The 22,975-nt window shown below is 49.7% G+C and overlaps 1 protein-coding gene across 5 annotated transcripts; it reads right to left on the reverse strand.

Moving 5' to 3' along the window:
* Positions 1-210: 210 nt before the first annotated feature.
* On the reverse strand, positions 211-22,758 carry DET1 (DET1 partner of COP1 E3 ubiquitin ligase). Of its 5 annotated transcripts, none has more exons than XM_075159886.1 (6): positions 22,611-22,758; positions 20,751-21,859; positions 17,552-17,742; positions 15,697-15,888; positions 9,684-9,735; positions 217-473 (listed from the first exon to the last, which is right to left on the reverse strand). In XM_075159886.1, the coding sequence occupies exons 2-6, from the start codon at positions 21,831-21,833 to the stop codon at positions 270-272; spliced, it is 1,722 nt and encodes a 573-aa protein (XP_075015987.1). In that variant the 5' UTR covers positions 21,834-21,859; positions 22,611-22,758; the 3' UTR covers positions 217-269. The 5 variants fall into 5 exon arrangements, with proteins under 5 accessions (XP_075015990.1, XP_075015987.1, XP_075015988.1 ...); XM_075159887.1 differs by having other exon boundaries at positions 20,751-21,886; positions 22,611-22,740; XM_075159890.1 differs by lacking the exon at positions 217-473 and adding an exon at positions 9,057-9,092.
* Between the last annotated feature and the right edge of the window lie 217 nt (positions 22,759-22,975).

Here is a 22,975-nt window from a genome sequence, read left to right on the forward strand (position 1 = left end):
TATTATTGCCTCTTGACTGCTCGCTTCCTCTTACCACCGTATGTGGCTCTTGTCTAGCCCTCCGTGCTATTATTGCCCTTGTTGGGTGGAAGGGAAGCTCGAGGTCTAGATCTCCTTCTCGTCATCTGTAGTAAACAACTGCATGGGGTCATGTCATCTTCCTTCCCTCTTTCTCTCACTGCACATTTGGAAACAAGGCATGGGGTAACTTTTCCCCTTCCCCTGGCTTGCAGAGCTCAGTGTGCTGCGCAAGAGGCAACTCTCCCTGTTCACACAGGATGGAGCACTAGTCTGGATCCATAATTGGCAAAGATCTGTTGCAGTGCTTTGTTTCGCCCAAGCTGTAGCTGGCCTGCCAGTGCTATTGGCAAACGGGAAATGCCAGTCCTAAAGGGGCTGGGATCTTGCCAGTTTTGATGCTTGCGGTCTCTTTGGTCCTGCCTTGTGCACCACGAACTGGATTTTCTCGGGTCCTGGGGAAAGCAAGCAGGGGGTTAGTAGGCCTGAGGAACAATGAAATGCTGCCAAGAAGATCTAAAACACTTAAGTCTTGAACTGTACCTCTGTGTATCCACAGGCAGCATGAGCTTATCATGGGTCTGTGATGTATTATTGCTGTCCCAGCTCCATCCAGAGAAAATTTCTGCCAAAAAAATACATCTGGGGCTCTCTGGAGCATTAACCAGGAAAGGTAACAGCAGTAACTGACTGCAGGACTGCTTTCCTGGATGGCAGAGGCACACTGCCTAGGCAAGGGCACTCCTTGAAATCCACGCTGCCAGAGAAGCCCTGGTTGTATGCAGCATACACTGGGCAAATATTTCACCTGTAAACACTGTATTTTGATGCAGCCAGCAGTTTATCACAAACCCAGAATCTTCCTTTCTATTATTTCTCTTCTGTCGTTCCTCCTTAGTTTCTTAAATTGCATAATTAACTATTCCCTTCCTCTTTAGAGAAAGGGTACCATGGCAACAAGGCAGTGAACCTCCTTCATGGGGCTGAATGGCATACAGCAGGTTTTGAAAGAAATCCGTTTGCTTAGAAGAGCCTGTTGAGTTGCATTTGACAGAAGAAAACAAGATTCAGATGAATCCCCTACCTTACTCCAACTGTCTGAATTTGAATAGAGGGTAGGTTATCTTAAAGGAAGTTCCTTGAGCTATCACAGCTTTAACAGCGAGGAAGAGCGGTTCTTCCACAGATGTTAGACACGCTAGAATAGCTTCCCCCTCGCTCCAGGAATATGGCTGAGCTTCTAGTGACTTCATATTCCTCTTTTTGAGGGGAAGATACCAGGTCAGCTATGAACTGCAAAGATTAACTCTCCGCGTATCCAGGCAGCTAGCTGGGAAGGCATGTGTGAACACTGATGTGCCCCACAGCAAGGCTGGACTGGTTTCTGTGGCGAGCACAGCGACCAGCCCTGAGAAAGGAGGAGCGCCAGCCCGCGCTGGCAGGCTTGTCAGCGATGTACTGTCTAACACGCTGAGAAAACCAAACACTACCGTTCTCTAGCACAAGCTGCTCGTTGCATCAATGCAGAAGTGCCCACGTCAAATAAAGATGATAGAACAAACTGAAAAATAAGATTGGGAAGAGATCTGTGGTTCTTCCGAAATTCAGGGAAGAGTAGGTGGATGACTCCAGAGTCAGAAAGCAACGAGAATAAATCTTTGTCTTATCCAGACTTAGAATCAAGGCTGTGCCCTTTGTAAAGGCCACTCCTTAACACTCTTGGTCTCTGAGCATTTGTGAACATTTTATGAAGTCTACCAATACACCGCCACTGCTTATACAGTTGGAAGTTTTATCTCGCTGTCTGCCCTGCCTAGTTCTGGTACCTACCCCTATTTCTTCCTCCAACTGACATTTATACAGAACTCTCCGACCGGGACAGAAGAGGCTGACACTATTTTCCATGGTTCAGTGGCTGGATCTGTACAGCATCATGCAATATTTGTTTGTCTTCCAAACCCCCAGCTCCCCATACCCTCCCTGAGCTCTCCGGCACGGTGCTTCAGCTGTGCAGAAGTCACATTTTCCACCCACCTTCTCTCCCGCCCTGATGCAGCACCCCCAAAGCCATGTCCTAACTAAATGCTCAGTCTGAGCTGTTTATTCTGCAGCACATCCCAGGCCTCTGGGGCAGTTGTCAGCGAAGTGAGAGAGCACAGCTACACAACGCAAGCTCTCCCACCTTGTGCAAGGGCTCAGTCGCTCCTTCCTGCACGCACTGTACGGTGAAAGAAGTCTTAAAACACTCTATTGTTGTTCGTCTTGCAGGGAATTAATAGACACCAATAGCACATAATGATTTCCTTACCCTTCAGTTGAAACTATTAATTAAGGGCCTGGTTTTAGTCAGCCACTGGTGTTTACCAGTTCTAATTGCTTTTCTTGGCGCCTGGGTGGAATACTGTTTTCTACTGGCTCACATGCCTCCTGAGCAGCAATTACTTCACTTGTCAGTAGCACGGCCACAACTGTAGCACCCTCATTAGGGTCGCATCCACTCCCTTTGGGCTTCCCCATTGCTTTGGGACATTTTTCTCTCCACTCCCTCCTAACTTTTGATTCCCTACTCTCAAAGAAGCCTTTTTCTGTGAAACAAGCTCAGAAGCTGCTACTGACCACAAAGGTTCATCCTGGTTAAACCCTGGTCTTTCTGGGGTTTTGCCCTCCATTTTAAAATACCACCTGGACCTTTCTCCATCGCATAGGGGGTGAAATACAAAACAGACTTACAGATAAAATGCCACCTCGGGTCTGTTTACCCCTTAATGAGTGCCATACCACCTTGGGGAGTTAGTCTAACTCAGTTACCTTTCCCTTGGACAGGGATGGCACCTGGTGGCTTGGAAAAATAGCCCCAAGCCTTCTCCCTAATAGTATATTATTCTGCAAAGAGGAATTATTTCCTTATCCCCAGCAACAAGGACTTTCTATCGAGAGCTGCAGCTTTATCTGCTGAATTGGTGATTTACTGTTTCTTACGTGAGCATCTCAGTGACAAGAGTCAGGCAGCCAATTTCGATCCCTTTGCAAGATTCAATTAAACCATTAATTAAGTGATGTTAGTGTCCTTTAACAGCTGACTGTTAAGCAAGCAAGGAGAAGGGGATAGACCCTGCAGCGCTAATAAACTGTAGCAGCAGGGGTGGTTTACCGCAGCCCAGCTGCAGCTGTTGGGGACATCTGCGCAGGTTTTGCTGGCTTTCCCTCTGGTGCGGGAATACCTGGCTTGGGATGCGCACAAAGCGGGTCGGTAAGTAGGTGTTTATAACCCTAAAGCACCCCTCCGGAGCCTTTGAGAAGTAACAGTTCAAGTCAGGTTATGTTTTTGCACTCAGACTTTGGCAGATAATCACGGTGCTGCTTTCATGCCTGGCGTCCCTGCCTGGCCCCTCTTCCTCTCCCAGCTGCCCCTCCAAACTCAGCCCATGACCTCTCAAACCAAAAGGAGATCAAGGACCCTCAGATTGTTTTTGTGCTTTTCCAATGTACTCCTCTCCCCTCAACAGGCACTAATGGGTACTCAATGGCAGTGGGAAGTGCTCAGAGGTTTTACTAATGAACTGCCTAATAGCATCCAAGATCCCGTGCTGATGGTGAAGGAGGGCTGTGGGGTCCTCTCGGGGAGATGCATAAGGGAGCCAAGCCTCGATGGCTATTCCCTTTTTTTGAAACCACTCAGGCCTCCTCTGCTGTGCTCTCCAAGCTCCCCCTGCGCTAGCGCCACTTGGCAGGGTCTTTTCCTTTCTCTGGAGTTCATAACTCTCTTCCTATACCCACATCTACTGAGAGTCGGAGGCTGTGCACAGATCCGGGACGTGGACCCAAACCTCTCGGCAGCTACAGAGCCCCAACAGCCGTTACTCGGGATAGCTGCTCCCAGGAGCAGCTTCACAGCTTGTTTTTCTAGAGAAAGGAGGCAGAAGGGAGAAAAGGTTGGGTGCGAGAGGCTGAATGCTCAGCGAAGAAGTGGGCAACAAAAAGGTGGGTCAGGAGGCAAAAATGCAGGAAAATACAACATTAAAAAAACCCTTTTCTAAGGCTAAAATCTCCCAGCTGGTGGTCCAAGAGTCAGCACAGATGAGGAGAAGGATGCAAAGGGCTCTCCCGCATTAGGTGTGCTTCAGGATCGGGCTAGACGCACTCCCCTTTGCTGTTGTCCCAGCCAGACCTCCACGTCAGAAGCACAGGGTGGCCTTGCTCGGGAGCCCTCCCTGCCAGCATGACCAGCTCTTTGGGGCTTTCACTGCACCATTTTAAAGAAGGCACAAAAAGCTGTATTTACAAACTGCTCCAAAGCCTCTCCAAGCAGCAATGACAGTCCTCAAAACCTTCCTTCCCCTTCCAAGCTGGCTCCGAAATCCCTCCTCTGTACTTCGCCACTTAACGATTCATTTTGCAAAGCCAAACTCTAAGCCAGAGCGGCCGGGATTGATGTCCACCGTACCTCCCAGCCACATTGCTAAAGACTCCAACTTTTGGCCCCTTCTCCCTCTGCCTGCTCCTCCGTGCAGGAGCAGGCCAGCCTTCCCACCACACGCAAGACACCAGGTAACAAATAAAACTTGGGGCCCCAGGCAGGAGAAAGACACATATTTCACCCCCCAGCCACTCATCTCCAGCCCCTTCAGCAGGTCCCAAGATGAGTTGGTGAAATAGGACTCCCATCTCTTCATGCACCAACCTGCAGGCAAACAACGTGCTCTCCTAATTGCCAGCCATGGCTCTCATGCAGCCCCTTCCCAAGACCCAGATGCTGCCTTTCATTTTGCTCCTGCCAAATCCACAGAAGTAAATTATCCATTTCCTAAGCTGCCACGGTCAAACCGACCAAGGTATACAAATGACTTCAGACCGGCCAGCCCTCTGGGCTTCTCTCTAATGCCAACAGCCGGGAAGCAGCCTGCTCCAGCACTGGGAGATGCTCCGAAAGGATCTGCCCTTGGACATGGTTGTAAAACCAGCCCTGTTTACCGAAATCCCTGCAAGAGAAGAAGTGCAGCCAGCTGGGGAGATCCCCTTCCTAGCGATCCTGCAGCCAAGAGCAGTAGCGCTGTCACCAAAGGGCCAGTGTAAAACTGGGACAAACCCTGCTGGGTCTCAAGCACCCGCGCGGCAGAGCTGCTCTCCCCAGCCCTTATCGGAGCCAGCGGGTTGGCACTGACATCTCCAAATCTGAGCCCTCTCCAGGGAAGAAGCCGGCGTGGGCAAAGCCATTGTCTGGGGGGGATCAGGAGGCAGGACGAGGAGAGATTAACTAGGACTTTGCTGCCCGAAGCCAGACAGGCTGCTCTGCACAATCACACTGTCAACACAACATTTGTCTGCCCTATGTTACAGGAGACCTTGTTTGGCTGCCTGCTGCCCCTTCTCCCTTACAAAGGGGGATTTTATTAGCATTAAGGACTCACCGGTCAGGGCTGAACCAGTGACCCACCTACGCTGCTGCAGATATCAGCACAGCTAATCTGGACCTTACCCTGACCTTGGGACCAGCCCCAAAAAAATAGGGCAGCAGCAATGAAAACCATCCTTCACGGCCGGAGACGAGAGAGCGCGCACTGGCTCTGCGACGGGGGCGATGCCGGCGTTTCAGGAGGGGTGTCCCACCGTGGGGACGGTGCCGACGCTGCAAGATCCCGCAGGATGCGGGTTCAGCCCAGCGGCACGGGCCAGGGCTCCCCGCCAGTTGCCGCAGGGGTGCCAGTGCCCCATACCTCTCCAAACTCACCATTTGAACCATTTTCCCCCGAATCGGTTGCTGGGCGCAGCAAGGCCGTTTCCATGCGGATGGCTGTTTCTCCCTGTTGCCATGGCGACGGTGCTGGGCACCAGCAGGCCGGAGGCGGGAGGGCGAGGACCATATCTCCCCGGTGCTTGCCAAGGGCAGCGGGTACATCTAATCCAGCATTGCTCCATTTTATGCCTGTGAGGAGCACCGAGGAGCTATCAAATGACCAGCTCGGTGGCAGCGAGCAGGCGCTCGGAGGGATGCAGTGCTGCCCGCTGCTCTTATTAACACCTTAAAATCACGTCGAACAGCGGCCAGCCGGCTCTGGCAGGGCTTCCCTGCCACCTGCCTGGCTGTGTCCCCCCAGGCCCTCTCGCACAGCCGGTCCTACGCATCCCCTGGCTCCAGCACCCCCGGGGCTGGGCTGTCCTCTGGCAGGGCTCAGGCCCCGGGGTTGGATGCCAACACCACCAGCACATCCTCACCAGCCCCATCCCACGCAACCAGAGGTGTCCGCCCAGTTCATCAGGCACCAGGATGGAGGCAGGGTGCTGGAGCACCCAGCTCTCTCTTGTACCGCTCTGCCTCCCTACCTGAGGCTGTCACAACACGCCTGGGTGGAGGAAGGACACTGGCAGGAAGATGAGAGGACGAACCTGTGCAAGAGCAGCTTTCAGAGGGGGACGGTGCATTGCCAAGAGCAGGGGCTCAGGGGGTCCTCCGGGCAAAGCCAGGGCTGCTCCGGCCCACACACAGCATGTTGCAAAGCTACTGGGGAGAAAGAGAACAGCCACGGAGCGTAAAAGTAGCATGTTCCTGGCCTTAAAAAGGCTGAATTCGAACTAGTTATGTCACCCACAGAAAAACTCCTCCAAAGGCTCCAGTTCATACCTGGAAAAAGCAGAATGTGGAAAATGCTGGGGGCTTTGTAGCGTTACCCATGACTTTCCATTGCCTTGCTGCAGTTTCTATAGGATTTTCTTCCACAGTGGCCAAGTGCTGTGCTGCTCCTCCTCTAGCAAAGCTCCCCTGGGAGGCATCTCTCCCTGTGGTCCTCCTCCCCCTGGCCTGCCAAGGGCCCCGGGCACCCACCGAGCATCTCCCTGCCATGTTCCTCTAAAATTTTCAAGTGCACTTGGCATCCTCACAAAACTGAGAACAGACAGCAATCGCCCCGCTAGCAAACTACAACAGCTAGAAGGTGTCCTAGGAAGGGATTTGACTTCTGGGAGGAAAGAAACAAGAGACGGTAAAAAAATTACCTCTGCACAAATGCAGCAAAGCCTGTGGGCTTGTGCGATGTCCTCCACTCCTTGTTAACCAAGCGAGGGCCAACATGTTACCCAGATGCTGCAGCACAGCCCTAAGCGGCTGGGACTAGGGACACTGTGCCCCCTTTCAGTTCTCCTCACATGCAGGACTACGGCAGTCGCCCACAAACTACTGGTTTCCTGATTGCTAGTCTAAAACCGGTGCGGTATTTTTATGTCAAAACATCAGGGAAAGAATGTGCAATTCAGGGTTTTTCCCACATCGGTATTTTTCTGAGAACTCATTTCCTTACGCAGTAAGTACAGCTCTTCCCCAAGAGAAACAAAGGCAAATCAGACCTTAGCCAGCAAACAGCTCTAGCAGGGGACGCTGCTGCCTGATGAGCAGTCAGCCTGGTGGGCAGGTAGTGCCAGGCTGTTACTGCTACAATGACTGACTTTGCACAGCTCAGCCCACGTCCTCCGCAGCCCTGGAGCACGGAAAAAAGAAGAAGAAAAAAAAAAAGCCCTTTCACCATTCCCTCCTCCTGAGGAGTATTTGGCCAGAAAAGCTTTTACAACCATATAACAAGACAGGGAAGCACAAGGATTCAGGCACATCAGCGACCCGGTCTCTGAAACTCGGAAAGCAAGCCAAAAGCAAACCTACAAAATCCTGTCCCGTTGCTTGCCCCCAGGACCATCTATTTGCTCTGCAGCGTGCACCTATCTGATAAAGGTTCACACAAGGACAAAAGCTGTCGGAGGGCCACATGTCCCGTTGCCATTCAGCTTTTACCATCTCTCTGCCCACAGCCCTGAGAGATCCTGCAGGAAAAGCTGGCAGAAAAGCAGCAAAACAGAGGACACAAACAAGAAAGACAAAAAGACTTCTTAAAGCATCAGAAATCTGATTCTTCTGGCTGGGTCAAAAAGGACCAAGGGAAGCATAATAGATGCCAGCACCTGAGCAAAAAGAAGGTCCTATAAGTACACCGAGAACATCAGGGAGCTAAATCAGGGCCAGCCACTCAGTGCTGGAAGGTTAATTGAAAGGAGTCTTTAGTAGGGACACATCGTTAATGGATACATAGGTTTGATTCTAATGGGATCTCTGTGGCTCGCTGTCTAATGTGGTTTATGTAAGAAATATTGCAAGCGTCCTGCTTCTACTAGTTGTTTTTTTTTTTCCTAAAAGCAAAGGCAGCACAAGAAGTAATAAAAGATGGGATTCTGCTGCCAGTCAAACGTGGTTTCCAAGTCAAGCATCTCCTTGTCACTTAGTGCCTATCTGAAAAGCCACAGGCTGAAGAGCTTTCTGACACACTCAAGGTCTCCAAAAGAAAGCATCAGAGAACTGCACACACGAAAACGGAGGAAGGGTTCAAAGGAAAGTGGCTTTCATGCCCAAGATGCGGACGCTTAGAGGAACTAACACAAACAGGGATGCTGCTAGGTTGTTACAGAGCAGCAACGGATTACAAGGCGATCCCAGACTTCGGGAAGGTCCTGTCCACATGTTCCCAGCCACAATGTTCTGCAAAGCTGCATCGTGGCTGGGAGTAGCAGGCAACCGAAAATCTGAGTGCCTTAGCCCAACCCATCGCAGTGGTAGGTGATGGCTCTTCTGCCAAGCAAAGTGTGTCATTCAACTTTCATCTCTCCATCATGGAGCATCAGCAGAAAATGACCGCAAGGTTAGACAAATGCTATAAATGGAAAAAAGGAAGAGTCTCTGAATACAAGTTGGACTAGTAATAAGATACAAAAGGGAAGACGTAACTGAAGGCCAAGAATTCTTCCCCCAGCATTAGTTCACGTAGACAAAAATTTGAGAAATCTGCAGTAACTACAGAAATGCCTCCGGTAAGAGCATCCTTAAGCACACTGGTACTCCAAGTGCCAGGAAGAGGGAGAAAACTCACATGCGATATGCCTGTGTAGGCCAAGGCACACCCCTGCTGTCTCTTTGAGCAAAGGGATTCCCATCTGCACCATTAAGATTTTTGGAAGAAAAAGACAACAAATCAGGTTCTTAGAGCAAATTCTGTTTATTCCACTTTCGTCTTGTGTTGCTAACAAATCTTCATCCTAGCCTAGGAAAAATATCAGGTAGAAAATATCTCCCCTTTCCTCCCAGCCTCCCCACCACACACACGCTTTTTGTTTCTTAAATAAAAGAATCAAAATTTCAAGCATGAGAGACTTTTCTTTCAATACACTTCTGTAATAAAATTAACTCTGTTGTAGATATAAAATGCAGCAGCCAAGACCAGAGGATCTGCTATGCTACTCCAAGGCAATTAGTACCCAGAATGATCAATCAGTTTGTCTGCAAACATAGTAAGAAAATACTTAGCACTTATCCAGCATTTTTAATCCATGAATCTCAAAGTGTTTTACAAAAGCTGAAAATATGTTTTTGGCCTCATTTAAGGAGAAGAAAACACCAGCTGGAACAGGAAAAGATTTGCCCCCAGTCACAGAACAATTTAACAGCAGAGCTAAGAACAGGTCTCTGGTCTCTCAGCCCCAAGGCCAACAATCCATGCCATGCTCTCTGCTTCACACAGGACAGCCTGAATCTGGCAAAAGCCCGGACTGCAGGAATGCTGAAATGGTTTATAGTTTTGCCACCAGAAAAAAAGCTAAATGGAGATCTGACAGCTATTTTAGTAAGCACTGACCTCCCAGGCTGTGACGCTGAGTAAATCCAGTCTTGGATGGAGCTGCTGAGAGCTTTGGAAAAGAAAAAAAAAAAAGGTCTCATACTGGAAGTATGAACAAATCCTAGAGCGGAGCAGAAGGAGGTAAATCCATCATCTACAATGTGCAAACGATTCTCCACTTCGAGCTTTAATTGAATGTTTGAGGAACGGATCACAGGATAAAAACCTAAAACCTTGACAAATAGTGTTATTAGATGGAGAGGAACCTGGAACTAAAGCACGCGTTGCCTGACACCTCCTCTATTAGCAGTCTTCTGACCTGAAGTCGCTCCTGACAGACCTGAGAAACCAACAGTGCAAACACCAGGAAAAGAGCGGTGAAATACAATGTTTTTCCCTAGAAATATGTTTAGCAAGGCCAGGAGAGGAGAGAAGTACCATGAGACGGAGAGTAAAGGCTGACGCAAGGACCCCAGGGTACCCTCCATTATGAGGTCCACTATTCATGCTATAAGCAGGCACCGACAACCCACACAGTTATTTTCCTATGCATTACCATGCAAAATGAATGCATGACTTCAGTACTGCTCTTCACAGGCATGTGGCCACAACACATCACCCACAGCTCACTTTGGTCCAAAAAAGACACCCACGGGGTCCTTTAAAGTAGAGGGTCTCCCATGTTTAAGCACCAATTTTCTAATGCCCCCTCTGTACCTCCCACGGGAATGGGACAACAGCAGACTCCAGCTTCCGACGGAGCACCTCGTGATGCTGGGATGGTTGCACTGCCTGGCAGCACAGTCATAAACCAGCCTGTGTGCAGAAAAACCCAAATGTTGGCCTACAACCAAAAACTCCATTTTTAAGAGAGAAGGGCAGGCCAGCATCCTCACCAGCCCACAGCGGCAGGTAATGTTACACCCAGGAGCTTATTTTATCGGCAGCATAAACACCGCAGTGGTCCAGTCAGCATCGACGCACCAGCCAGCTGTGCTTTGAAGCCTGGGAACAGCAAATCGGGTTCTCACAGAGAACAGCGTATCAAACAGGGATAGGTAAGCGACCTAAGTCAACAGGCTCGTCTCCTAACTGCAAACCTGCAGCAACGCACATTAATTCAGGTCTCCTCCCTCCTTTCTGGGGAAACCCAAATGCCGCTAATTCTCCACTCTCGTACTCCAACACGCAGGAGGGTGCCAGCAGCTGGGTTTCCCTTCCCCTCAGCAGAAGCTGCAGATGGCCGTGAAGGTTCACCTCTGTGCTGCACAAAAGTCCTTCCGACGTGAGCAAGGAGCTGCTGTTGCTCCCCACACCCTTCCCAGCCACCCATCTTCCTTCTGTGCCCACCTCCTCGTGCATTAGAGGCACAGCCAGCTGCCCTGGCTTTCTGGTATTAACACACCACCTTCCACTTAGGAGCTTTTACAGATACTAAGGCACAAAGATTAAGTGACTTGCATAAGAGTCAGGAACGCATCTCATGTCTCTCAATTGCAGTGATTTCTCACACCTTTTTTTCCTGACCTTTTGCATATTAAAATCACATGAGTAGATTGTGCGGATGAGAACAGGATTTCATGTCCCTAGTAATACTGAAGATACAAACACAGGTAGCTGTATTTCTAAGCCCTCCCCACGGCTTCCATCCACACCCTCTACAACAGGCTGTTTGTGTCAACAAGGTAGAAGAGCACCAGTGCAGAAGGGAGCACTCCGCAAATGTGTTGCCAAGCTCCTTCTTTGCCATCCTACAGCCTACAACAGGAGAAAAAATGGACATGCCTCTGGGAAACCAGGAAAGGAACCTCAGCTACACTTTGTTCATCAACAGGAATAGGGAACAACAGCAGCGCTTAATGCAGCGGGGACCTCCACAGCACAAACAGGGTCAGAAGAAAGGTTCACAGGTCTAACTTGAGCGGATCAGCGGAACAGCTGAAGGCCCCGCAAGATGCCAGCTGGTAGGAGCTCCCAGGTCCGGTTTCTTGACATGAGTGATGGTTTGGTTTCCTAGAAGGCGCAAGCGTCTGGCTTTGGTGCGTCTGTGGCAGAGGCCCAGATCCAAGGAGAGCAGCCGCCCCGGCTACGTGTCGTACTACGTGCAGCTGTGCCTCATGTGGAAGTTAACCACATACTCCGCGTTAGTGCGCTGCACCGAGATGGCAAAGGGCTCGAAGGGGTGGAAGGTGAACGCAACCAGGCGTCGCACTGTGTGATTGATGGGTCGCCCCAGGAGTCCCGCCTGGATCTCAAACTTCAGGAGGCCAGAATCACGAGCGTAAAATCTGAAAGGAAGAGAAAGTCAATTATGGCTGTTCCCGACTATTGACTTTGCCATCTGGGCTCTTCATACACAGAGGCAAGTGCCTTGTTCAATCTCTGGTACTCCCTCAGGGGCAGGAGATCCTCACCTGGGTGTCTGGCTCTTGGCTACACAGGAAAGTCCATCCTGGGGCAGCTAGTTTTCCACTGTCTAGAAAAGCTTGCCTTCATTTTAGTATCATCAGTGAGAGAATTCTGTCTGTAATTTTGGTGGACATAGCTGACTTCACAGGAGGGAATAAGTTTGGTCCAGACCCCACCTGTGCTGGCTCTCCATCCTCTCTTAATGCAAGCTGCTCCCCTTGATCCCTGCGTGAACTACGCTCACTGCCCTTAGCAACGGCCTTCACTCCGGGTGTAAGGCCACTCCTTTCCTCTCCTGCTGCTGCCAGGTAGGCTTTACACTGCTGCTCCTGTGCCTCGCTACATCCTCATTCAGTCAAGGAAGGTGAACAGCTGGATCCAGTTCTGCTCAAGGGTGCCACGTTGTACTTTACAGTTCAAGCAAGGCTTTGCAGTTCCTTTTAGATTTCCATCAAAAAAGCATTAACAAGATAGGCTGGGCAGGAAGTACCTGGTAGATAGCATTCAACAATCACAGCAAGAGCAGAGGTCAAGGAAAACCTTTGGTCCTTCTGCTGTCACCCACAAACATGCCTGTGGGTCAAGCTCATTTGTGCCTCCAAACAGGTGAGCTCTGGAACACAGCTTCAGCACAAAGCGAACACTGCCGAGCGGATGAGGAAAAGAGTGCTGAAGAGACCGGCGAGTCTAGAAAGCTCTTTATTTCTTTAACGTTCTCTGCATACTCTGTGTAAGCAACATAAGCCCAGATAACACTGCTGTCCTGTGCTGCTGTGGGTACAGGGGACTGTCTGTGATGACGCCCCTCTCCCCAGGACTCTAGAGGAGGTTTCTGGGATGTGGTATCTTCATAAAGCAGCTGGGCTCTAACTCAAGTCCTCAGCCTGAAGCTGTCTCAGTTCCTTAGACCACTTTAACTGTTCTTTCACTTTCGGGCACAGAATTGCCATTTTGCCTCCCAGCTGTTTCCTTTTCCACCATCACTAAGTACATGTGGGTATTTTGCATTTTCCTCTGGTTTTAACTCAGAGAATGCTTTTAATATCAGAGGACATTTATCCCCTGACAGCAATACGAAGCACTCAGCTCTCAGCCTGGAAGAACAGGTGATGACAGATACAGGCGATGCTGTTTCAGGAGCAGACATACTCCACACTTTAACAATACAGCCTACCGAGAACCTCATGTTCTTCCTGGAGGGCCACTCTCGTCTCCCTTCCTCTCAATCAAAGTGCCAGCCAGTCCTGCCTGAAAATTGCACACAAGAACCCAGCAAGAGAGTCACAATCTTGGTATTTGGCTTTTCAAAAAGCCCTTTCCCTCCTACACAAGGCTGGGTATGCAGAGGGTCATTCTTTAAATAAAGCACAGTCCCCCGTCTGCTCCTCTCTCTCCCCAATTCACAATAATTTACTACTCAAGATGAAGCTCCCTGTAATCTCAAAGATGTGCTCAGTTTGGTATTTTTAAATCTATTTTTAAAAGTGCTCTGCAATCAGAGGCCATTTCCATGGGCTCTCACTCTGGGGATAAATTAGGCACTGCAATATAAAATTGTATGTCAACAGAAACAGCAAGACCAGCCTTTTCAAACTGTATGAAAATGGAAGATTTATCTGCAGACCAATTTTTTGGTTAAATGGCTGCTTATTAGCCATCTAGATAGATTTTGGAGACCCCCTACTACAGGTAAGGCTCTGTTAGAGCCTCTTCCTCACAAGTGCCATTATTTCACCCAGTGAATATCTCTTCAAGCCTCCTGAAAAGATACTGTAAGACAGCGGTGATGTGAAACCTAAAGTCCTTCCCTCCTGAGAGCAAATAGCCACTGGTCTCTCAAGTAGCCAGAGACGAGAGCTGAACCTTCCGGGATGCAGAAAGGCACTAAGGGTTAAAAGGACACAGTGCACAGAGGCGCGCTGAAACCGATATGTAAGAGGTATGGAAGCCTTCCTATCTCGCACATCGTGCCAGGAAACTGTACACAGATTATAACACCCTTAGCTGCTGAAGGGTTTTGCACTCCAGCCTATTATAGGACTTACATTACAAATCCTGTGGCCCTTCATTTCCAAGCCCTCTAACCACAACAGGCAGCGGCATTATTTTATTAATCCCTTTGTTTTGCATGTGAGAAAAACAGCAGCACTATTTCAGCTACTGAATGGTTAAGGTTAGCACCTCGTCTTCTGCTTACTTTCCAAAAACCAGGAGCCCCACTGCTCCCAGGCCCTATTCAAGTCCTAATTGACTCTGCACAGCTTTGAGCTTTAAAAGCTCTGGCTCTGAAATGCCGGTTTGCTCAGGGGAGGGAGGGAAGGTGGCACTTCGCTTTGTTTACTACAAAGACGTAACCGCAGCAAATGACTGCGGTTTTGCTCCCTTTTGTCTGCAGGAGCCATACGCAGGTTGGCACTGGCAGACAACTGCCGCCCTGCAAGTTTTCCCAACGTCAAGCATGACAAGGGGGAAAGGGCAGACTTTTCTCTGCAGATAACATGGGAGCTGGAGATCAAACCAAATCACACAGGCAGAAAAATCAATTAAATATACATAATTTGGGAATTGAGAGCACAGGAATAATCAGAGGTTCCCCGCCACCTGAGTCAGGGCCAGGGGAGACAAGAAACCACTTTCTGAGAATGCATTGACGAAAATAAAGTTGGGAAACCAGCCAGAATGGTCTCCCTAGGCTGCCTGAGCCCCCAACATGTGTGCAGTCACTAAACAAAGTACTTAGGCATTGAAGGCTCTCTTTGTTTTCAGAGCGTAGGTTTGCTTTTGCAGTATTATAACTGGAAAGACTATTCTGCTTGGAGAACTCAGCCTCTTTGAGCCTTTCAGGCCAGAGATGTTGGATTTTTAACCACTACTACTTGCAGCCATGGCTGCAGCCAACAGAAAGAAATAAATAGTCCTGGTGTTTCTGCAAGCAGCATTGCAAACCTCCTTATTCCCAAGCTCGGGTTTATTCCTTCTGCCAGCATCGAAGACTCAGACAGAAGAGGCACAGAATGGCCCTTACACCTGGCTAAAACTCCTACTACAGAAAGAAATTTCCTACAGATCACAGAAAGAAGGGGGGTATGAAAAGGAATACAGCTCCCAGGGTGAGAACTGTAAACAAGGAAAGTCTGAAAATAGCTAAATCAATACCACAAACATTCTGAACACCTAACCCAGCTGATATTTTATTCACAGGACCAAACAAGATCATCCTTGCCAGCTAAACCCGCACGCTCAAAAGAGATCCTTCCAGCACAGGAAAGCTGGCATCCAGAACCATATCACTCTGCAGCCCAAACACAATGGCAGGACTGGAAGAAGAGGAAGAACAAGAGCATTCATACGGAAAAGGCTCAGGCTTCACTACCCAAACCTTCCCCAGGCAGCTCATGAGAAACCCTGAAGAGCCCTCCCACACTTGCAGGATAGAAGTTACCGCAAGGAGAGAGGCCAAGCTTTGTGGGACTTCTGAAATAAACCCTCTGGTGAAAGGATGTCATAAGAGAAAGGCCTCGATTACTCCCTTTTCTGCGCATTTGATGCCACATGGCAGAGGTGATTTAGCGTTACTCTTGCACGGCTCTCCTCACATACAGCTTCCTGGCCTGTTCCATACCTTATAGGGTGATCACCGCAGGTCTTGGGCCGCTCCATGACTGACACCCACTTGTCATCATAGCTGAAAAGGGAGAGGTCGAGATACGGGCTGCCACTGTACGACTGGGCGCTGATGGGGAGCTGGCCCAGCAGCCTCCGCACGGCCTCCGTGTGCCCTCCATACTTGGCATTCACGATAGTGTCTTTGAACCTGTAGCAAACCAAGAAACAGGCTTTATTCACAAAGGCCACAGGTGAACAGCACAGCTTAAATAAACTAAGGAGGAAAACTGATAGGGAAAGAAAAACAGCAGCAGTGTAAGAACTAAACCAGCTCATTTCCAAAGACGTATCACAGTGATTCAAGCATCAACCAGTTCTGGTGACCTTTTTATCCTCCCTCATCGTTACTGTTTCTGCTCTAAAAGTCCAAGCTGACAGAAGGACAAGACTGTGCCTACCCACAAGGTCTGGCCCCAGCTGCTCTGCAGCACAGGAAATGAACAGGATCAGAAACCGGGAGAGATGGATTAGCAGCTTATCAGTCAATCCAAGTTTTACCATGAAGCCTGGAAACAGCATAAGCAAAAGCCAGAGGGTTTCACAGTAACAGTTGAGCCCTTAATGTTGACTTGAGAATCCCCCTCTCTCTAGCCGCTGTTTTAAATGCGTAAAGGGAGAAACCTTAGATGAGAAAGAACCCTGACAAGAAGCCTAAAGCTCTTCAGAAACTACAGTGAGCTGAAAAAGTTCTTCCTGGCAGAGAGATTAACACAGGCTGGATTTCTCTTTCCAAGTAAAATTTGAGCTTTCCATGTGCAAGAACAGTCAGATCAGTTGCATGGATGTCATACATCAAGGAGTGTAAAACATTTCCATTTGACCAGAAACACTCAGCCAAAAGCCAGGTCGCTGTGGATTATGCTCTATTATACTTTGCTATGGAAGTTAAACACTCCAGTTACAGGCCCTTGTAGCCAAGGGGATGAAGAGATTCCCTTCTCTACTTTAAGACAAGGCAGGAGTTGTTCTTCAGGTGTCTGCGGTGAGCTCTCTCATCCTCTCTCCCACCAAGCATTATGGATTTCCTGACAGACAGCTCTAGAGAGTTACAGACACAGTCAACTTCCTCTTACTTACGTGACGTCAACCTAAAATCAACAGAAGCTTCATGCCCATAAGTGATTGCCAAGTACTTTGGATGATGTGAAACAAGTCACTGGAAGAACAAAACACCCTGAGTCACATAAAAATATATTCCAAGAGAAATAACACACTGCCTCATTAAAACCACATTTGACTGTTAAAGCACATTCTAGAAACCCAGGTTATTTTGATATTTTGTTCAGCTTTCACAATAGGTCTAGGCAGATGAGTTTTCTTTCTCCTAGCACAGTTTGACAAGAACCACAAGCTTGTGACTGATGTTGGAGAAAATGCTACAGAACACAGTTTGATACACACTATATTCAGAGAATGCAACTTGGCAAAATATGTCCAATTAGATGACGCTAGCATCTTGACAAATCTTATCTTCAGGGACCTAAGCTACTGGGCAGTAACACCTCAATAACCTCCAGAAGAGTTACTGCTCAAGGAGAGCCAGAAACATCTCTTTCCCTCAAAATTCCTTTTCCTTCTTCTAAGCACTGGATTGCCACTGCCTTGTTCCTTCCTGTAACAAGACAGATGCTGTGGAATATAAAATGAGATGCATGAGGCTGCACGATGAACCACGTACAAGCCAGACCCTTGCATCACCCAGAGACTAAAGGAACTGGTTTTCTCAGGGTTGCCGTTATTTGATACTAGCCTTCAGCTGACGGGGCCGAGCGTGTGTCTATACAGTATAAAGCATGCTCCGAATGGCTCACCGGCGCTGGATCTGCCTGGCAAAGTTGTTGCTGGAAGCTGAGCAGGGGAACTGGACCGCCTCACTGTGCAGGGTGGCATTCCTGAAGAGGTCACAGAAATTCTCAAACAGCTCCAGCAGCTCATCCGACGTATTCTCAAATACGGCAATAACCTCTGTGGTCACCATGTTGTACACGACGAAGAACGAAGGCTGGGGAGAGAGGCAGAGGTTATCCAGGAGAGCACAGGTGGGGAAGCTGTCCCGTCCTTCTCCCCCTGCTTCTGCCCCACACGATACCGCAGACCTTATCCAAATTTCTCTGCAGCGCAGGAGAACCCCACATCCTCACACTAACCCATTCCACTATTCAAATGCCTCAACAGGTACCAAATAATCCATCTCTTAACTGTGACTATTTATGAAGAAAACTTAAAGGGTTTCCAATTTTTCAACTCAAACTGGATGTCAGTATTTCTGTTTTCTCTTCCTCTCTGCCCTCCACCAAATCCAAAACACTTTCTGAAGTGCCAAATTTAATTTTCATTCCTGCTGACAAAATGATTTTAAATCCAGTGCTAGCTGGCCACAAATTATTTTTTCCTTTGCGTAGAGACATTATTTTCTTCCCCTTCTTAATATTTCCATCACACAGAGATGAGCCTTTTTAGTGTACTGTGCACTACACCACTGCCCACAAAAAGTTGTGCCCTCCAGGTACCCTGCCAGCACAAAAATAAAAATCTGAAAGACATTAATTTCTTTTTAATGCCGACATTCTTGTGCAAGAAGGCCCAGGTACCGCACTGTGGATTGGCAATGGCAGTATTTCATGGCATGAACAAGCAAGAAATCGGGAAAAAGGTAACATTGTGTCAGCTACATCAAAAGGAGACGACGTTCCCATCCCATTGGGAAAGGGCAGATTCAATCCTTGGTCATCAAAGGCAGCTTCCGTTAAGAGACAGGAGTGCTAACACCCCAGCACCCCAAAGTAAAAACCTGCCCCTACTTCAAAGGTAACTAATTCCCGTGGTATACGCACGTATCTGGTTACATCTTCTGTCAATAAAGACAATTTCTAAAAGCTTCACCTCCCGCTCCGAAACGATGCTCAGGGATGACAGCAGGCACTCTGCCCACCCCACCCACCTGCAAATATCACAAGGTTTGTTTGTTTTACAGCCCCAAAATAAATTGTGATAATACAATCCAGCCCCCACATGTCAAAATGAAGCGCGCTAGATGAGGTTACTCACTAGACTACTGCCTAAGGAAAGGGAAGCCCTTCTGAAATACAGGGTTGGAGCAGAGGGAAAATAAGAGGAGACAGCAGAAGGAAAAACTATTTACATCATTGAAGATTGCAGGGAGTATCCTCCAACCTTAAATAAAAAAGTTCTTTTGCCAGGTTAACACACAGACCCATCTACAGGATGCCCCTGACCAGAGAAACTACCCTCACTGCTTTTTAGCAGCACCTGTAACACAGGCAAAACATCATCACAGCATGGGTGGCGGAAGTCAAGTGTCACAGAAATCATGCAGCAAAGCTGTCAAGTCTATCAACACAAGCCTAGAACAACAACAACAAACCCCAAGCTACATATACACAGCGCGCGATTAAAAATCTTGAAGGATTCAGCGCAGACCCTGACAACATACAAGCAACACACAAGCACGAACAGCAACTTCCTCAACCTTCCTGACAGAGAAGCCAGAGAGGAGAGAGGAGCCTGAAATTGGATGAAATCTCATGTTCCTCTCTGACAGACAAAAGAAAAATCAGAGCTTTAGGTATTTTGTGAGTCGAGTTTTCTTCAGGAAGCCCTAACACAAAGCCTACATTCAGGCAGGTCTGCGGAGACTGCTCCACATCTGGAATTATCTCCTGAAAGAACACAAAAATGAGATGCTTTTCCTCCAGCAGAAAACACACCGCCTGAGGAACGCCGCAAACAAACCACAACCTGCATCTTAAAAGTAACCCTCGAGTGAAGCGAATCAAGAGCACGCTGCAGCAAACCAGGCCTTGGTAACCACAGCAGAGCGCGGAGCCGAGCCTACCACAAATATTTACATCAGGGTCAGGAGCACCATTCCAGATACCAGCAACGAGCAGAACGCTGCAGGCCACTTCCACAAAGCTTTAATGTTTTTGAGACAGTCACTCAATTTTACACAAATGGGTAAAATTCATTAGATTAAGCCTCACCTATTCCCTCCCAGTAACTCCCCCAAACAAACACCACATAAGAAAAAAATAAACTAGAGTTATCTTCCAGGAAGAATTAGACTAAGGCAGCACAAAGAACTACTGTTCATTTCTTCCAGGATCTAAGTCCTGGATCAGGCAGACAGGGAGGAAGAGAAGGGTATGAAAGAAAAACGAATGTCTAGGGAACAATCAGACCTACATGCAACACTGGAGATTTATTACAAATTCTTGCTAAATACTTTCAACAGAATAAAAAACAAGTGGATTAAAGGAATAGAACAGGTTAAAAAATACCTTCTCAGTTTCACAGAGCTCAAAACCTGACCACCACTCTAACAGTACTGAAAAGAGACGATCAACCTGTGGGATGGTGAAACGTCCGGAGGTACCCAGCACTGACTGAGCTACATTTGCTCTAATTTGACTTCTTTAGTACTAAATTGAAAGGAGAAGCAATTGGCACATTAGCTAGATCTAAGAGCTGCTACGCCAATTTGGAGAGATCATAAATACCATCTCTCACTGAAGCTTGGAAGAATAAGTATGTAGGCAGAGCACAAAAGGTAATTCTACTGGGGAAAAATGAAGACTATTATATTTGAAAAACATGCTTGAAGATACATGAGAAAAGGGAGAAACTACCTCTACAATGTAAGTGTACTATATGAAATACCAGCTAAAAAAAAATCAGCTGGGGATCTGGGAGGGGAAGAGGGTTGTACAGCATCTATGAGCACGGGGACCACTCCCTGGAGAAAGGGACTCAATAATCACGTCAGATCTTTTCTTTCTCATTTTTAGTTGAGAAGGAAGCAATGTAATTATGAGAGCAAAAGATACGAAAGTTATTCAGTATCAGAGGCGTCAAATGTTCACAAAAGAATGAAGTACCGGGGATCCTAAACAACATTCACAGGCTCAGCTAAGAAACGCAGCTCACAGCATTGCACCTGCGTGAGCACTTGCCCCAAAGCAACGAGCAGCCCGAGGAGGCAGGCAGTACCTGGGATGGATCCGTCACCCGCAGCGTGACCACGTCTTCACTAGTGTATTTGATAAATAGATGGTTCTCATCCAAAAGCTGCATCTTCCACATGCGGAGCTGCCTCAACTGATCAAAGTACTGGAAGAACCTTCTTTTTGCTATAGCGCTTCCGTCCTGCTCCGCCCTTCTCCACAGGTACACCAGCAGCCTGTGCTTCAAAGAGTTTATGAAGGGCTCTTTGTAGGGGTTGGCCATCCCCGTCTGAGTGTCCCGCTGCACCTCGGGATACACCGCAGACAGAGTCAGGAGATCGTCCTCGTAGCAGAAGCGGCCGATAGTCCGTACGTCGATGAACGTACCCTCGGGTGTTACTTGAAAGACATGAATAGTCTGTTGCTGCACAGAGAGAATGGCCAAGATGTTCTTATAGAGGTACAGCCCCTGGTTGTGAGACAGGATGACTTTGTCACATTTGAAAGTCCGTGTGTCACAAAGTCTACCCGTGTGGAGGTCTATGATATGCAAGGAATAATCCTCCAAGGGGGACCGGGGATTAGGGGTCACTGACTCGCTGTTGCGGTAAACCTCGAAGAAGGGAGGGTGAGGCTCCTCGGGCAGGTACGCGGCAGAGCCGACGATCACATACCGACAGTCGTCGGTGAACAAGCTGCACTCGCGGTTCAAGTGCTCCCCGTTGGAGGCCACGTTGGTGATGTGGAGCAGGACAAAGAAGCGTTCAAAGAGCCGCCCCCGGATGTTGACAGATCTTTGGTCATTGCCGTTGGCCAGGATCTCTCCCTCGTAGCCCTGCAGGAGATCTTCTGCCGCCTGGCAGCCTTGATATTCGTAGATCTCCAGAGAGGTCTGGTCAGAGGAGAAGGCAATGAAGTAGCGGCCATCGGGGGAGAACTTGCGCAAGAAGCAGGGTGGCTTCTCCACATTGACCACGGTGAAGTTGGGGAAGACATTCTGGTGGAAAACACGGACTTGGTGCCAGTGAGTGCCGGCTTTGCCTGAGCTGATCCGGCGGCGCTCCAGGCGGTGGATGACATTCTGGTTCTGGATGCGGCGGGGCCTGATTGTGGGGGCGTCATGGTCCATGGTAAGAGCTCTACTTCATCTTCACCCTGCCGGGGAGAGAGCACACAGGTGCCCTGGGACCACACAGAGACGGGGAGCAGAATTCAGGGTACTGAGGGACCTGCTTGCAAAGATGGGGCTGGGGAAAGCCCCGTAGCACCCAGGGAGCAGTGCAGTCAGCTGAAAGGTGCAGACATGCCTTTGGAAGGGGGGGAGGACACTGGGGAGTGGTGGAGGGACTGGGAGAGAGACCTCGGTGGGAGGTACCAGGGAAAACGGGGGGAGCCCAGAGGGGATCCCAGTGTGCTGAGGGGTGACAGGATCTGCAGGTCTGTCTGCTGAAGAGGGAGACACGGGGGGGGGGATGGAGGGAGCCGGGGAGGGGGGGCAGGCACAGGTGGGCACCAAGGGAATGGAGGGAGCCCCCAGGCACCGGGGAGGAAGTCCGGGGTGCTGGGGAGAATCCGCAGACGTGCTCGCTGACAGGCTGGCACAGGGGGGCAGCTTGGAAAGAACGGAGGGAGCTGGCGGCGGAGAAGCACAGGAGGGGTCACCGGGAGGAAAGGGGCGGCCTGCCGAGGGGAGCCGCAGGGAGCCCCGGGTACCCGGGGGTTGTGGAGGGACTCTGGGCTCCAGGAGAAGCCTAGGGGAAGCTGCGGGCCCGCCTGCCCAGCTGCTCTCTCGCCGGCCCGGAGGGTGAGGGGACACGGGGGGACCGGGGGCCGCGATGGCCTCCTAGCCAGGCAAGGACCCGGTGGGGCCGGGCGCAGGGCGGGAGGAGGCCGCGGCTGCGCTCACCGCTCGGGCCCGGCGCTGGGTCCCGCCACCGCCGTTCACTCTATGGTCGCCGCCATCTTCCCGCCACCGCACGACGACGCGCCGCGACGGCGGCGGCCAGAGGGTATCACGCCCCCGACTTCCGCTTCCGGCTGCCGGGCCAGTGAGGCGGGCCGAGGCGGGCCAGACTGTCAACAGACCGGGGCGCCCGCGCCCCCTGGCGGGGGGAGGGAGCGCTGCGGGGCGCGCCCGGGCACCCCCTGCACCCCCTGAAACCCTGCACCCACCCTGCACCCATCCGGCACCCCCTGCAGCCCTGCAGCCATCGTGCACCCCCTGAAACCCTGCACTCCATGCACCTAACCGGCAACCCTGAAACTCTGCAC

This window comes from Calonectris borealis, chromosome 11 (genome assembly GCF_964195595.1).
Source record: "Calonectris borealis chromosome 11, bCalBor7.hap1.2, whole genome shotgun sequence".
NCBI lineage: Eukaryota > Metazoa > Chordata > Aves > Procellariiformes > Procellariidae > Calonectris > Calonectris borealis.